Source organism: Girardinichthys multiradiatus, chromosome 1 (genome assembly GCF_021462225.1).
Source record: "Girardinichthys multiradiatus isolate DD_20200921_A chromosome 1, DD_fGirMul_XY1, whole genome shotgun sequence".
Taxonomy (NCBI): Eukaryota; Metazoa; Chordata; class Actinopteri; order Cyprinodontiformes; family Goodeidae; genus Girardinichthys; species Girardinichthys multiradiatus.
This window is the reverse complement of record NC_061794.1, coordinates 49,216,710-49,231,413: the sequence shown is the minus strand read 5'-3', so window position 1 is coordinate 49,231,413 and position 14,704 is coordinate 49,216,710. Positions and strand designations below refer to the sequence as shown.

General features: G+C 43.5%; 1 protein-coding gene across 2 annotated transcripts in view; it reads left to right on the top strand.

The window, feature by feature from the left end:
* The window catches only part of kcnd1 (potassium voltage-gated channel, Shal-related subfamily, member 1), a 104,544-nt gene extending 92,029 nt beyond the window's left edge, over window positions 1-12,515 (top strand). For both annotated transcript variants that reach the window (XM_047365889.1, XM_047365897.1), the window contains exons 7-9: window positions 2,666-2,761; window positions 4,514-4,764; window positions 7,591-12,515. In XM_047365889.1, the coding sequence (XP_047221845.1) occupies window positions 2,666-2,761; window positions 4,514-4,764; window positions 7,591-7,798 (555 nt within the window). In that variant the 3' untranslated portion in view covers window positions 7,799-12,515. The remainder of the gene's footprint in view (window positions 1-2,665; window positions 2,762-4,513; window positions 4,765-7,590) is intronic.
* The last annotated feature ends 2,189 nt before the right edge of the window (window positions 12,516-14,704 follow it).

Sequence of the window (14,704 nt, the reverse complement as noted above, 5' to 3'; positions counted from 1 at the left end):
CTGCTCCGATTGTACAGGGACCGGATGGCCCCTAATAAAGGGCCCCCGATTCCATATTCCTGGAGCACCCCCGACAGGGCATCCCAAGGGACACAGTCGAATGCCTTCTCCAGGTCCACAAAACACATGTGGACCAGTTGGGCAAACTCACGAGCACCCTGTAGAGGGTATAGAGCTGGTCCAGTGTTCCACGGCCGGGACGAAAGCAACACTGCTCCTCCTGAAGCCGAGGTTCGACTATCGGCTGGACTCTCCTCTCCAATACCCTGGCGTAGGCCTTACCAGGGAAGCTGAGGAGTGTGATCCCCTGTAGTTGGAACACACCCTCCGGTCACCCTTCTTATGAAGGGGGACCACCACCCCAGTCTGCCAGTCCAGAGGCACTGTCGCCAACTGCCACGCAGTGTTGACGAGGCTAACTATGATGGCCCCACAACATCCAGAGACTTGAGGTACTCAGGGCAGATCTCATCCACCCCCGACGCCTTGCCACCGTGGAGCTTTTTAACCACCTCGGTAATTTCAGCCTGGGTGATGAAAGAGTCCAACCCCGAGTCCCCAGCCTCTGCTTCCACCAGGGAATGCGTGATGGCAGGATTGAGGAGATCCTTGAAGTACTCCTTCCACCACCCGATAATGTCTCCAGTTGAGGTCAGCAGCTCCCCGCCCCCACTATAAACAGTGTTGGCGAAGCACTGCTTCCTCCTCCTGAGGCGCCGGACGGTTTGCCAGAATCGCTTCGAGGCCAACCGGTAGTCCTTCTCCATGGCCTCACCAGACTCCTCCCAGGCCCGAGTTTTTGCCTCTGCCACAGCCCGGGCCGCAGCACGCTTGGCCTCACGGTACCCGTCAGCCGCCTCAGGAGTCCCACAAGCCAACCACAGCCGATAGGACTCTTTCTTTAACTTGACAGCGTCCCTTACTGCCGATGTCCACCACCGGCTTCGGGGATTGCCGCCGCGACAGGCGCTGCAGACCTTACGGCCAAAGCTACGAGCAGCAGCATTGACAATAGACGCAGAGAACATGGTCCACTCGGACTCTATGTCTCCAGCCTCCCCTGGAATCTGGTCAAATCTCTCCAGGAGGTTGGAGTTGAATACATCCCTGGCCGAGGGCTCAACCAGACGTTCCCAGCAGATCCTCACTATGCGCTTGGGCCTGCAGGGTCTGTCCAGCTTTCTCCTCTTCAAGCGGATCCAACTGACCACCAGGTGGTGATCAGTGGACAGCTCAGCCCCTCTCTTCACCCAAGTGTCCACAAATATGCGGCCAAAGGTCTGACGACACAACAACAACGTCGATCATCGACCTCCTGCCTAGGGTGTCCAGGTCCCAAGTGCACCGATGAACACCCTTATGCTTGAACATGGTGTTCATTATGGACAATTTGTGACTAGCACAGAAGTCCAATAATGAGACACCACTCGGATTCAGATCGGGGAGGCCATTCCTCCCGATCACGCCTCTCCAGGTGTCACTGTCGTGTCCCACGTGGGCGTTGAAGTCTCCCAGCAGAATAATGGAGTCCCCGGGAGGGACACTATCCAGGACAACTGACAGGGGGGCCAAGAACCCCAGGTACTCCGCAGTACCGCTCGGCCCATAGGCCGAAACAACAGTCAGAGACCTATCCCCAACCCGAAGGCACAGGGATGCAACCCTCTCATCCACTGGGTTAAACCCCAACACGTGACAGCTGAGCCGCGGGGGCAGCAAGCAAACCCACCCCAGCTCACCGTCTCTCCCCGCGGGCCACTCCAGAGTAGGAGAGAGTCCAGCTCCTCTCGAGGAGATGGGTTCCAGATCCCACTCTGCGTGGAGGCGAGCCCGACTATTTCTAGTCGATATTTCTCGACCTCCAGCACAAACTCAGACTCCCAGTGAGGTGACATTCCACGTCCCTAGATCCAGCCTAGACATCGCTGGCGAGGTCACCACCTTCGTCCGCTGCCCGATCCTCTTTGCACCAGTCCCTCATGGTTCTCCCTGCAGGTGGTGGGCCCACTGGGAGATTGCCTCGCGTCTCTCATTCGGGCTTGGCCCGGCCAGGTCCCGCGAGCTCTCCGACGAGTCCCGACCCCAGGCCTGGCTCTAGGGTGGGACCCTGGCTCCGCCGTACTGAGCAACGTCCCATGCCTTGATTGTGTGGTCCCTTTGTTTGACCCGTCACCCAAAGCCTGTTTGCCATGGGAGAACCAACCAGGGGCATTTAAGCCCCAGACAACATAGCCTCTAGGATCATTTGAGCACTCAAACCCCTCCACCAAGTTAAGGTGGTGGATCGAGGAGGTGAAATCTGGGAAGTTTTGTCCTTAATTAAATTTACTTCTGTGAACTTTGGTAAAGGGCATCAGTGCAGAGAGGAGGTATCTGAGTAGCAATGCAGGTTTGAATCTCTATTTAATAGAGGTTTTTTAAGATTCTGGTTCAAAACCTGCATATTCCTATAGTCTGGTATCTCAGTCTAACTGAACAAGGATGAAGGAATGTGGAAAATATTCTCCATGGCAGAGAACAGCTGATGAAGAGGAAAATCTGCTGCTCCACTGACCTTCTAGTTCACACTGTGCTTTTTAAGGCTAACTTCATGCACGTTTTTGTGAAATTGACCAGAAACACCTTCGTTCACATGACAGAAATAACAAATCAACTGTGTTTTCAGGACAGAGACAGCGACAGCACGGCTCTGTGTGTCAAGAACAGATCAACATTTGAGCATCAGCACCACCACCTGCTTCACTGTCTGGAGAAGACCACGGTGAGGCTCACACTAAAGCTTCTACATGTCTGAGCTGTTTGCAGTTGAACTGTCAGTAACTTTTATTGATCTTGATGGTATAAATGGTGGTTTATTGTGATCCAGGTACAGGGCCTGGTTAATTCCTCTTAATGCTGGTTTTGAAATCTGATTAATGACTGTAATGTTTTGTAGTTGTTTCTGCACCGTACCTTAACTCTATATCGTTTAACCCAGTGTAACTCACCCGTCGTCCTGCAGCGGTCCAGTTTTTTATCAGTAAATCACAATTTATTGTGTCAGAAGCTTTCTAATATCAGCAAACCGTTCAGCAGCGATTCTCTTCTTATGAGCAGAAGATTTTTTGTCTTCTGGAGCTTCCATTATGGCTGGTGTTGTAGATCGTTTTCACCCGAAACTATACCGACTTTCACTAATCATTAATGTTTTTCTCACAATGTTTCCAGTCTGCTAATGAAGAGTTTTTCTAGCATTATTCATTTTATCAGGAAACGAATCCGTCTGAAATGACTCTTACTGATATGTTGTAGACATAAACATGTTTTACTGAGGACTTTTCAATGTCGTGAAACTCAGTAGATATTTTATTTAAAAATGTTTTAACATGATGAGTTATTTCTCTTTCTATCACCCGCTGAGGAGCATGGAGTTTGGATTTTTTTCTACTAATTTTATTATATTGGTGTTCAGTGTTTCAGGGATTATTTTAGACAAATCTGATTTATAAAGAATTTATTAAAACTGTCACTTCATTTCCTTCATCAATAAATTCATACTTTTTGTGGATAATGTTTATCATATGATGTGACATATTTTGAGACATGTTTCCTAATAATGTCACTGCTTTGAGAGATGCTGTCCTGAACCTGTTCCATTAGATAAATGTATTGAATCTCTTGATTTAACCATTAAATTTAATCATTTAAAGTTTTTTGGATTTATAATTTTTGTTGTATATTAAAAGCTGGTAGATGATCACTGATGTAATTAATTATTAATCCACAAATTAAATTATTAATAATAATCTTTTGTGAAAATATCATCAAAGTAGTTGAGTGAGATGTGATTCTGCTGGTTCTGGTGTTTTATGGAAATAGACTTAAACTGTTCATTGTGTTAATAAAATCGGGTGTGTTTGTGATTATTTATCAAGATAATGTCAAACAGAACCTTCCAGCAAATGTTCCCTGCAGTCAGTCTCTGATGGACCCAGGTGTTTGGTTCAACTACATTTCGACTTGTTTTTCTACTGATTTCTATTGAAATACATTCAAGTATATTTTTAGTCTCAGCTGAGATGTCACTCAGGACTCTGATGTTTAATGACTTCACTGTATAAATTTCTACTCCACCTCCACCTTCATTTTCCTCTTCATAAACCAATAATCACATCTATCAAACTGAAAACAATCTGATGCTATTTCTGTCTTCATCCCAGCCTCTGATATTGCAATAATATTAAAAGACATGTAAATATTCCTTGATTTTATTGGCATTGGAGAACAGACTTCTGATGTTAATAAGGTTGTCCTCAGATGTGAAGCTGGGATTATTCTTCATATGTGTAATAACTGCAGCTGGTTTTGATGGCTGGAGAAAAGTTAATCTCCGGGTCTATTTCACTTCCAGAATCCTGAGAGTTCCAGCTGGTTGTGTATGTTTGCCTGCTGTGTGCACATGTGGTTCTGTTAATGGAGTTCATGTTAGTTTAGAGTATTAATGTCTCTTCCTCCCTCCATCCTGTCCTCACAGAACCACGAGTTCACAGACGAGATTACCTACAGCGAGCTCTGTATGACCGAGTCGGTGGGCTTCAGGACCAGCCGCAGCACCTCCCTGTCCAGCCAACAGGTTGCGCAGAACAACTCCACAGGTTGCTGCCCCCGCCGGGCCCGGAGGAGAGCTGCCATGCGACTTGCTAACTCTACGGTGTCCGTGAGCCGCGGGAGTGTCCAGGAGCTGGACACCCTGCAATTTAAAACCACCTCCATACCGCCCCAAACGTAAATTCCAACTCTGCATATAAAAACACATAAACAATGCAAAAATGACCAAATATTAGGATCTGACCAATAATGAGAGATGTGAAGGTCCTGGAGCACAGCCCTGAGGTACACCGTGTTTGACTTTAAAAAATATAGCTTAAATTATAACAGAAACAAAGAGGAATGTGTCCAACATCAGGTTTGGCTATAAATAACTATAACTAACAAAGTGAGGAATTCTGATCAAAATGAACAAGTTGGAGCTCTCAGTCTCTGTCAGTTATTGTTGTATGAATACCTGCCTGATGAGGGGGGGCAATAAATGAAGGAGTGAATTCATGCTCTGATGTTCTCTAACAGCTCTGCACACATATTAACAACAAACAACTTCTTCCCAAAATACAAGACTTTCTTAACAAAATACTTCAACTCAAAGTTAAACATATTTCAATTAACAAAGTCTTTAACTAGACCAGAAACAATTCAACTAAACTACCAAGCAAAATGAAGGAATAAGGAAAACCGATGAATACAGGAAGCCATAAAATGATGGAATGATGTTCAATAGATATTTATGTTTGGGAACCAAGGTTTATTTTGAGGAATTTAGAAATGAGGTCAAATTAGTTTAAAACTAACTAGCCACAATGCAAATTGGCAGGTAAGTAAAGATTATTGTAATAAAATTATATTTTAAAGAATGATTTGCTGAATAAGAGACCAATAATCTTTTGTCAATTGATCTTAACGTTTCAAAATGGTGGAGAGGAACGTCTACGGACTCTCGAACGGACAGACAGACAGACAGGATGTCACCTCTGGTTTAACAGTTACAGCTAACAATGGAAAGCTTATAGCTTATTTATCAACTCCTTTCAGTCACACGTGTACCTTTAATTCTGTCCTCCTGTTGTTCTGAACAACAGGAGGACAGAAGGTGAAAAGGTGGAGAGTTTCATGGCGAAGACGGCGAACAAAGAAAACTGCTCTCAGTAGAAGCTTGGGGTAGCTTCTGCTCCCCGGACCAACATGCAATGCTATGGTTCCTACGCTGTCCTCTCTCAGAGCAGTAGAAGAAGAAAGCCGCTTCACTCAAAGTGATTTGAGTTACTGTTTCTTCTGGCTCCGATTATGTTTCTGCAGAAGCTCAGAAAGAAAGATGTAGGACAGCTTGTCTTAATTACCGCGTAGCATGATCATTGGACACATGAACAGCAGATCATAACTTAACTTTGGATCCAAGTTGGAAGTATGACTCCAGCTTGCCAGCAAGTCAGACGCTGATGCATGTTCCTCCCCTGTCTGCATCTCTAGAAGAGCTGCGCGGGTAGAGAAATCGAGGCGTGGCTGGAAGAAGTGTTCTGTTAGTGGCTCCGACACCTTTGATCCGGTCTCTTTCCATGGTCGACAAACTAATTTTAGGAGCTAGGAGAACAAACCTGAATTTGTTGGGGATTTCCTCAAACACAGGCTCACATTTATACATACATCCACACCTAGATTTGTAAAATTTTTCTGTAGCCACCAACAAACCTTTGGCATCATTCAGGCTGGATAGTTGACCACTCTTCATAATTTGATGGAACTCATTTAAACCAGTTGGTTTCTTGCCACACACCCTGATTTTAACCAGAGTCCACACATTTTCTGTAGGATTAAGGTTGGAGCTTTGAGGAAGGCATTTCTGGGAGCTTGAAGATATCCTCCTGCCTATAGAATCATTGTCCTTTTGGAACACCCACGGTGTCAAATTTTCAACCATCTGACCCAAACTGCCCTCCTCAGATAAAGGAAACTGGTTGGAATATTCAGGCACATCCCAGGTACCAACAAGACTCAAACTATGAAGTGAAAACCACTTGAACAACTGTGTTGGTTTAAGGTGAAACCAGTTTTACATCATCAGACTGAGAGAAAGTCAACTACTGAGGAAGCTCTGGCACCAAAATCTGAATTTAAACCTGCAGCTGCCCACATGGACAAGCCAAATGTCCTCTGGAGAAAGATCTGATGGTCAGGTGAGGCAAAGGTTGAGAAGTTTGGCCACAGTGACAAGAAGAGGTTATGTGAGGCCTTCAGGCCTAAGAACACTGTACCAACTGTCAAGCACGGTGGTGGCAGCATCATGTCGTGTAGTTGTTTGGCTGTCAGTGGTACTGGTGCTTTACTCAAGGAGGATGGAAGGAAGAAGGAGTACTACCTTCACTATCTTCAACTTCCACTCAAATCAACAGCTAGATGATTGACACAGTGATGAAGCTTGATGTTCCAACATGACAGTGGTCCCAAACACAGATCCAAACTTGTTTTATGGATGAAGCAGGATAGCACCACGCTTCTGGAAGCGTCCTGAATCTCTGACCTCAGCCTTGTTGATCATTTATGTACCAAACAGAATCCGGGTCTGTGGCAAGAAACCAACAAGTTTAACTCTTTAGGCATCCGTGGACGTGTCCACAGATGGCCTAAAAGTGAAAATGTTTTTATCTTTGACATCAGAATGTCACAATTTATTTCTAAAAAATGGATTTTACCTTTACAGCAGAACCACACTTTGGTAACCATTTTGGGGTGAATGTTGAGGGGTTCATGAGCTCTATCAGTTCAGCCAAGAAGATTGGTCAAACATCAGCCAGGATGAGGCCAGAAGTTTGTTGATGTTAATCTTCTGCTCTAGAGGAGCTTGCTGATAGCCAACAGGATCTTGGTATTAGCAGCTGCATTGCTCAACCAGAACCAGATGAGACCAAACAGAACTGCTTTTGACTTCCTGTTAGATCTGTGCTTCCTGTCAGGAGGCGTGACTTCCCGATGTTGATTTCTATTTTTGTGCATCTCCCACAGTCGATCCAGTCTGAACGCCCAGCCTGACAACCTGAAGCTGAACTGTGGTGACCAGGATTTCACTGCCGCCATCATCAGCATTCCCACTCCGCCTGCCAACACGCCGGATGAGAGTCTGCCCCCATCGCCAGCCCCCATTCCTGGCATCCTGCGGAACACCCGGGCCACCGCCTACACCCATGAAACCGTTAAAATCTCTTCCTTATAGCCTTTGACTCCTTCTCCCCCTAATTCCCACCCCTTCAGAAACCCGTCCCCTCTGAGCCTCTGATCCTGGATCTGGGGCACAACAGGCTAACAGTTGAGACTACTCCAATGAATCCTTGGAGCTGCAAGATGTTCAGTATGAGCATGAAAATGAAGCTAAAGCTGCAGAAACTTTAGAGAAACATTTATTCTCCTCAGGACATTTAAGAATCAAAAGAGTCCTCCATTTCAGCACATCCACACACTTTTCATCCCAACACGGTTCATCCATAGAGGTCTTCTTTTTGCACAAACCCTGGTCAGGATTGTCCTGGACCATCTGAAACCAGCTGCTGCTTTGGTTTAAACGGGATGGATGGAAAATGGCTGCTCAGGAGAACAGTCAAGAAATAAAGCTTGTTGGAAGAATTTGACTCAGAGGGAGTTTCTCGGGTCAAGCTGTAAGCTGAGTGAGTTTTAAGTGAGAACATTACTTGAGGTCACTTTGGGCTGTTTGGTTCTGAAGAAAGAAAATGATTGATAGGAACTCTCAGGATTATCAGATGAAGATTTTAAAGCTGTTGCTGAAACCAACAGACCTACCAACCAAACTGAAGCAGACTGAACTGATTCCGTCCTTCTGCAACTGAAAGGATCCAAACTTACTGCAGAATCTTTGGAGCGTTGAAAGCAAGATGGGATTAATGGGCTCTGATCTAAGCTGCTCTGGTCTGACTGTAGGTCCAAAGTGTTCGATCCGGGCCGAGAGCCTTTTATTCTTTAAAATATGCAACGTTACTCCGAGCAGGAAAACAACGTCAACAGCTGAACAGAACTATATCAGTAACAGAGTCTGTTCAGATCTCCAATAATTACTGCAGGGAACAAACATTTGTCATGTGATGTTTTCACAGAGACAGGAAATGACTGAAGCTTCTCAGCAGGAGGTCCCGCTGGTCGGGTTGACGTGCACTTTTCTGTCAGATGTTCAAGACCAATCTTCCAGGGTTAAAAACAAACTTTCCAACAAGATCAACTTCCTTCAACCTAAAACAAGAAGAAGCTGACACCAATAGGGTCACATGACCAATCAGCTGTTTCTGCAAACTAAAGATGGCCGACACATGCAGAGAAACTAATCCAGGAGAGTTTCTGGTGATTTCTCTGGAATTGTTTCCATCTTCTAGATTTTATTCCTGATTAAGGTAGGTCCAGATTCTGTTTGGAAGAGGACTAGCATACAGCGCCACCCACAGGCCACAGTAGTTTATTCACTCCTCAGCAGCTGGTAGGAAAAGGTGTTTCTCTGGAGGAAAGTTTGCTTGACAGTAACAACTGAGCTAAGGTCTGATTGGTTCCTTGTCCAAAGTATGAAGCAGCCAGAGGCACAAGGTAGAGGTTTTTTTTACTCCAAATTACTGTAGACCTGAAGATAAATTAGTTGCTTCATATTTACAGTCATGAGGAAGACTAAGTCCAGCCCATGATCCACCAGCTTGAAGAACCATCCAACAATACCTCAGCAGTGGGTTTCTTGGGTTGAGTGTGAAAAGTCTTAAGGAATTAAGCCTTTGGTGAACCAATGGGCTGGAAGGCTTCATGAAGCTTCATCTCACCATCACTTCCCAAAAGGAGAATCACCTTCAGCAGTGGTTTTCTTCCTGACCTTATCAGTTTGTCACATCATCATGGAGGAGTTCTGCTCCACGATGCGTCAGTTTATTGAGACTTCTGCTCAGCTTTCTGAAGGTCTGACCACATCTGTGAATCAATCTGAGGTCTGGCCTTTGACTGGGCCATTGCAGCACAGTGATCCTTGTTTTTTTAAGCCATTCTGTTATAGATCAGCTGCTATGTTTGGGATCATTGCTCTGTTGGTAACCCAGTTTGGACCAGGCTTCAGCTGCTGGTCCACTCAGTGACAGAAAAATGAAAAGCAGACCCAAACCATCAATCCTCCGCTGCCGTGCTTAACAGCTGTTGGTATGAGGGGTTTGCGTTTCATTTCCTCCAAATACTCTCTGGCCTTGGGCTGAATCTCCTTCCACTCCTGGGAAGATTGGCAGCTGTCTGGGATGTTTTCCTCCTGGGAATAATCTTCCTCTCTGTAGAAGATGTAGGAGGTGACCTTATAACCCTTCCCAGGTTGATGGGCAGCAATAGCTGCTGCTCCAAGGTCAAAGATCTGTAGCATACAGATGTGTAGCGTTTCAGCGTGCAACTTTAACTTGGCTGTACTAACTCACTATCGGTGAGGAGCTGTCCTGCTCTACAAGGTTCTGTTTGTGTTTCCGTGGTTGGATCAGTGTCTTTAGTCTCTCCTTGTTTCATATCAGTCAGTGAACCTGAGCTTCTGGGTGTGCTTTGAACTGGGTGGCTGATCTGTGTCCATCGGGAATCTTGTTTCTACAAGTCAGTCACTTCTTCTAGGCTTGTGGCTTTTTTCTCTCATCTGGCAACCCTGAATCAGAGGATTGTAGTTGATCTGAAGAAGGAAAATGCTGTTTGTTTCTCATCTATAGACGCAGTCATGTATCCTGCTAATCGCTGGACCACTGTTAAATGGTTGCTGTCTCCAAGCTGACCACTAGATGTCAGTATTTAATGAAAACAGACCCTTTAACTGTAGCTCCAACACTACTTTTGTTTTATTAATAGGTCGGGTGCGGATGTTTGTCCTGTGATAAAACACCCATCATTTAAAATACTTCTACATAAATTTAATTTCATGAAGAGTTTAAAGCTGTTTTTATGGGTTGAAGGCCATTTTAGCTAAAAAATGAAACCCATTTTTCTCCACTGGAGGCTTTTTGATCAAACAGTCACTCATCTGAGTTGAATAAAGCTCCAGATCCAGACAGAAAAGTGCACATCATTGGCCACAGGAGACTGAGCTGAGAGAACTTAGATGGCACGTTTTCTCAAACGACTGTGAGACAGGAGACCAGACTGACATACTGTAATATATTTTGTATCATAAACCTGCATCTTCTGGACCGACCCTTCAACCAAAAAAGCCAAAAAAGGAGACAAAGGTTAGATGGAAGACGTCAGGTTCCTGCCTGATGTTCATCCATGCATGAGCCTCGTACTGTAGAAGTAGCACTGCTGATCATTTATCAAACTTATCAGAGAAAAAGAGATAACAAAATAACACAATGGGGAGGAAAATCTCAACTTCTGTTGTTTTGCATGATGACGTTGGTTCTGTTGACTTGTTTTCCTCCTTCCCTCTTTTCCTTCCTGGAACTTTTCCAGATGAGTGTTTGCTCCACTGAGGAGGAATCCAACAGATTCCTGATTTCAGAATCATTCAGGCATGCTCCTCCAGGATGTATGTGTGTGTGTGTGTGTGTGTGTGTGTGTGTGTGTGTGTGTGTGTGTGTGTGTGTGTGTGTGTGTGTGTGTGTGTGTGGGTGTGTGTGTGTGTGTGTGGTGAGCAGGCACAAATATGCATGGATACCGTTATAGGTATTTTACCTGTTTTCTCCTGCAGCAGCGTGAAGAGAGGCGAGACTGAACTCAGACTGGAAACTTTTCATCACGTCTTCAGAGATATCTCTGCAGGTTGTTGTTCTGCAGCTGCAGCTTCCAGGCATGAACCTCCGCAGGGCTAACACTGGCAAAATTCTGAATCTATGCAGAAATATACAAAAAGTTTAACATGCCAACAAATGAAACAAAGTCATGAAAATTCTGTTTTACATCTGGGGAATAAATGACTTCAATCCTGGTTCTAAATTAAGCCATTTTTATTTCTATATGTTAAGTCAGGCAGAACAGCAGATGGAAAAGTCCAAGCTGAGGCATGGGGATATTAAACAGAAAAATAAACAGGAATAAAATAGATTTAAAACAGTAATTCAATGAATTTACAGTATTATATATAAAAAGACAAAATAATAAAGAAATAAATTAAAGTACAAATTAAAGAAAATAAATATTACATCATTAATTATTAAAGTTTAATAGAAATATAATTTCTGCCTCGTTTCATACAATCGATAAAAAGGTTAATTTTATTTTATTTTTTATATTTTGTTGCAGTTGTTGAAGTGTTTATTTATTGAGCTGTTTCTATGATTCTGGACTCCCTCCTAATTTTGTCAGTATCAGTCCTCCATAGAGAACATGATGTTAAAAATGCACAGACTGGCTTTCTACAAGCCTTATAAAGACTTCATGTCCACATGCTACATGTTCAACTGTAATGATTTAAGCAAGAATCAAAAGATAGTTTCAAACATTATTTGAATGATTCAGCATTTCTAAATTATATTACACTGATTTTATATTAGTTTTAAAGCCAAAAAACACCAATATATTCTAACTTAAATCTGGTGGAACTTTGGAAACGTTTAAACTATTATATTTTTCAGAGACATCAGAACATAAGCTCCTGAGTTTTCAGTCTTCAGATTTTTTTTTTGTAGTAAAGCTGCTTTTTATTTGTCTAACAGCTGCTTTATTCTTTGAATTTGAAAGCAGAGGATCAGCATTTATTCTAGAGCTTTGACCTTTCACCTGATAAAATGTTTGACTTTCTGTTCAAGTGAAGCACTTCAGTCTAATTCTAGGGTGACAGAAAGCAGGCTGCACCCCAACATGATAATGATGATGATGATGATGAAGTTCAGTGTCTGAGTGTCCGATGGATGGTGACAGAGTGAAGGAGAAAACAGCAATAAAGCACAGAGGTGTATATTCTATTCCACTAATAAAGAGCAACAAAAACTGAAGGGGTCTGCTGGACTTCTTTTAGCATGAAACTCACCAGCTCCCCCTGCTGCTTACACGGCGAACAACAGGGACCGGAGGACTTCCTGTTTACTGAGGGGACCAGGAAAACGTAACGAAATGCTGCCATCTAGTGATCAGTGTGTGAAACACAGCTGTATCAGTTTACATGGTGACAGCAGAGATCACACTTTTTTATTTTTTTAGCTTGAAAAGATTATCATATTTATATGTTGTCAATGTAAATATCTTAAAGGACAAAAAGGGAGATACAAGAGGATGAATATACAGTTAACTGTATATTCATCCTCTTGTATCTCGTTTAATATTAGTAGTAGTATGTAATTTATGTATATTTATTAATGTATTATAAATACTAATATCATATTTCATATTAATAGTGGTAGTATTATGTCAATACTTGAACAGTGACTCTGCAAGTTGCACCCCTGATATTCTGTAAGAACCAGTTACCAGGATGATGGATACAGGGGAGGTGCTACTTGTTCCAACACCTTCTCAGGTTTGTGGTTCATCTTTGGATTGCTTCTTCTTATATTTTGGGGTAAATTACCTAAAAATAAAACAAAGGAAATCAAAAGTTTAATGACTCTGTTCAAATAATGGAAAAAATCATTAAAAAAAGAGAGAATATTTTCAGGAGTCCAGCTGCATATTAATGTGTCATATTTATAATTAGCAGACAGTATTTGTTGGAACAAACATGGAGTAATTCTGTGTTTACAGACATTCAGTTCAATTCAGTTTATTTATTTAGTGCCTTTTCACAGCAAATGTCATTTAATTATAATTTAGCTAATAAATTAGTGATTTCCAGTTTTCCTCACATGTTGTGCTGGGATTAAACTGATATTAAATAAAAGTAAGATGATGAAACTTTAGACTTTAGCCTCAGGAAGTTCATCACTGAGGCTCACTGAAGAATCATTTTATTTATTGTTCCATAAAAGGGCTTTTCCTAAATAAAAGAAACATTTACTGAGACCATCTTAACAAACATTTTACAACATACATCAGCTTCATTTATCACCTCAAAAATACCAAACATACAAATATAGAAATGTAATAAATAATATAAGAAATGGCACATGAACATAAAAGCAGCTTGTTTATTTTGAAAAAGAATTTCTTATTATTTAAGTGTTAATCTCATTTCATGGGGATTATGCCGCAACATGAATTTATTTAAATCGGCGTCAGCCATCAAGGTCAGTGGGCGGAGCCACTACTACCTTAGTCATAAGAGGCAGTGGGCGGGGTTAACACTATAGAGAGGCAGTGGGCGGGGTTAACACTATAAAGAGGCAGTGGGCGGGGTTAGCACTATAGAGAGGCAGTGGGCGGGGTTAACACTATAGAGAGGCAGTGGGCGGGGTTAACACTATAGAGAGGCAGTGGGCGGGGTTAACACTATAAAGAGGCAGTGGGCGGGGTTAACACTATAGAGAGGCAGTGGGTGGGGTTAACACTATAGAGAGGCAGTGGGCGGGGTTAACACTATAGAGAGGCAGTGGGCGGGGTTAACACTATAGAGAGGCAGTGGGCGGGGTTAACACTATAAAGAGGCAGTGGGCGGGGTTAACATTATAGAGAGGCAGTGGGCGGGGTTAACACTATAGAGAGGCAGTGGGCGGGGTTAACACTATAGAGAGGCAGTGGGCGGGGTTAACACTATAAAGAGGCAGTGGGCGGGGTTAACACTATAGAGAGGCAGTGGGCGGGGTTAACACTATAGAGAGGCAGTGGGCGGGGTTAACACTATAGAGAGGCAATGGGCGGGGTTAACACTATAGAGAGGCAATGGGCGGGGTTAACACTATAGAGAGGCAGTGGGCGGGGTTAACACTATAAAGAGGCAGTGGGCGGGGTTAACACTATAGAGAGGCAGTGGGCGGGGTTAACACTATAGAGAGGCAGTGGGCGGGATTAACACTATAAAGAGGCAGTGGGCGGGGTTAACACTATAGAGAGGCAGTGGGCGGGGTTAACACTATAGAGAGGCAGTGGGCGGGGTTAACACTATAGAGAGGCAGTGGGCGGGGTTAACACTATAGAGAGGCAGTGGGCGGGGTTAACACTATTTTTTGGCGTGAAGCACTTTGAACACAAAAAGTTTTTCTTTTCTGTGAAAATTTTCCTCAATAAATCTTTTTGTTCTTGGATTTATTCC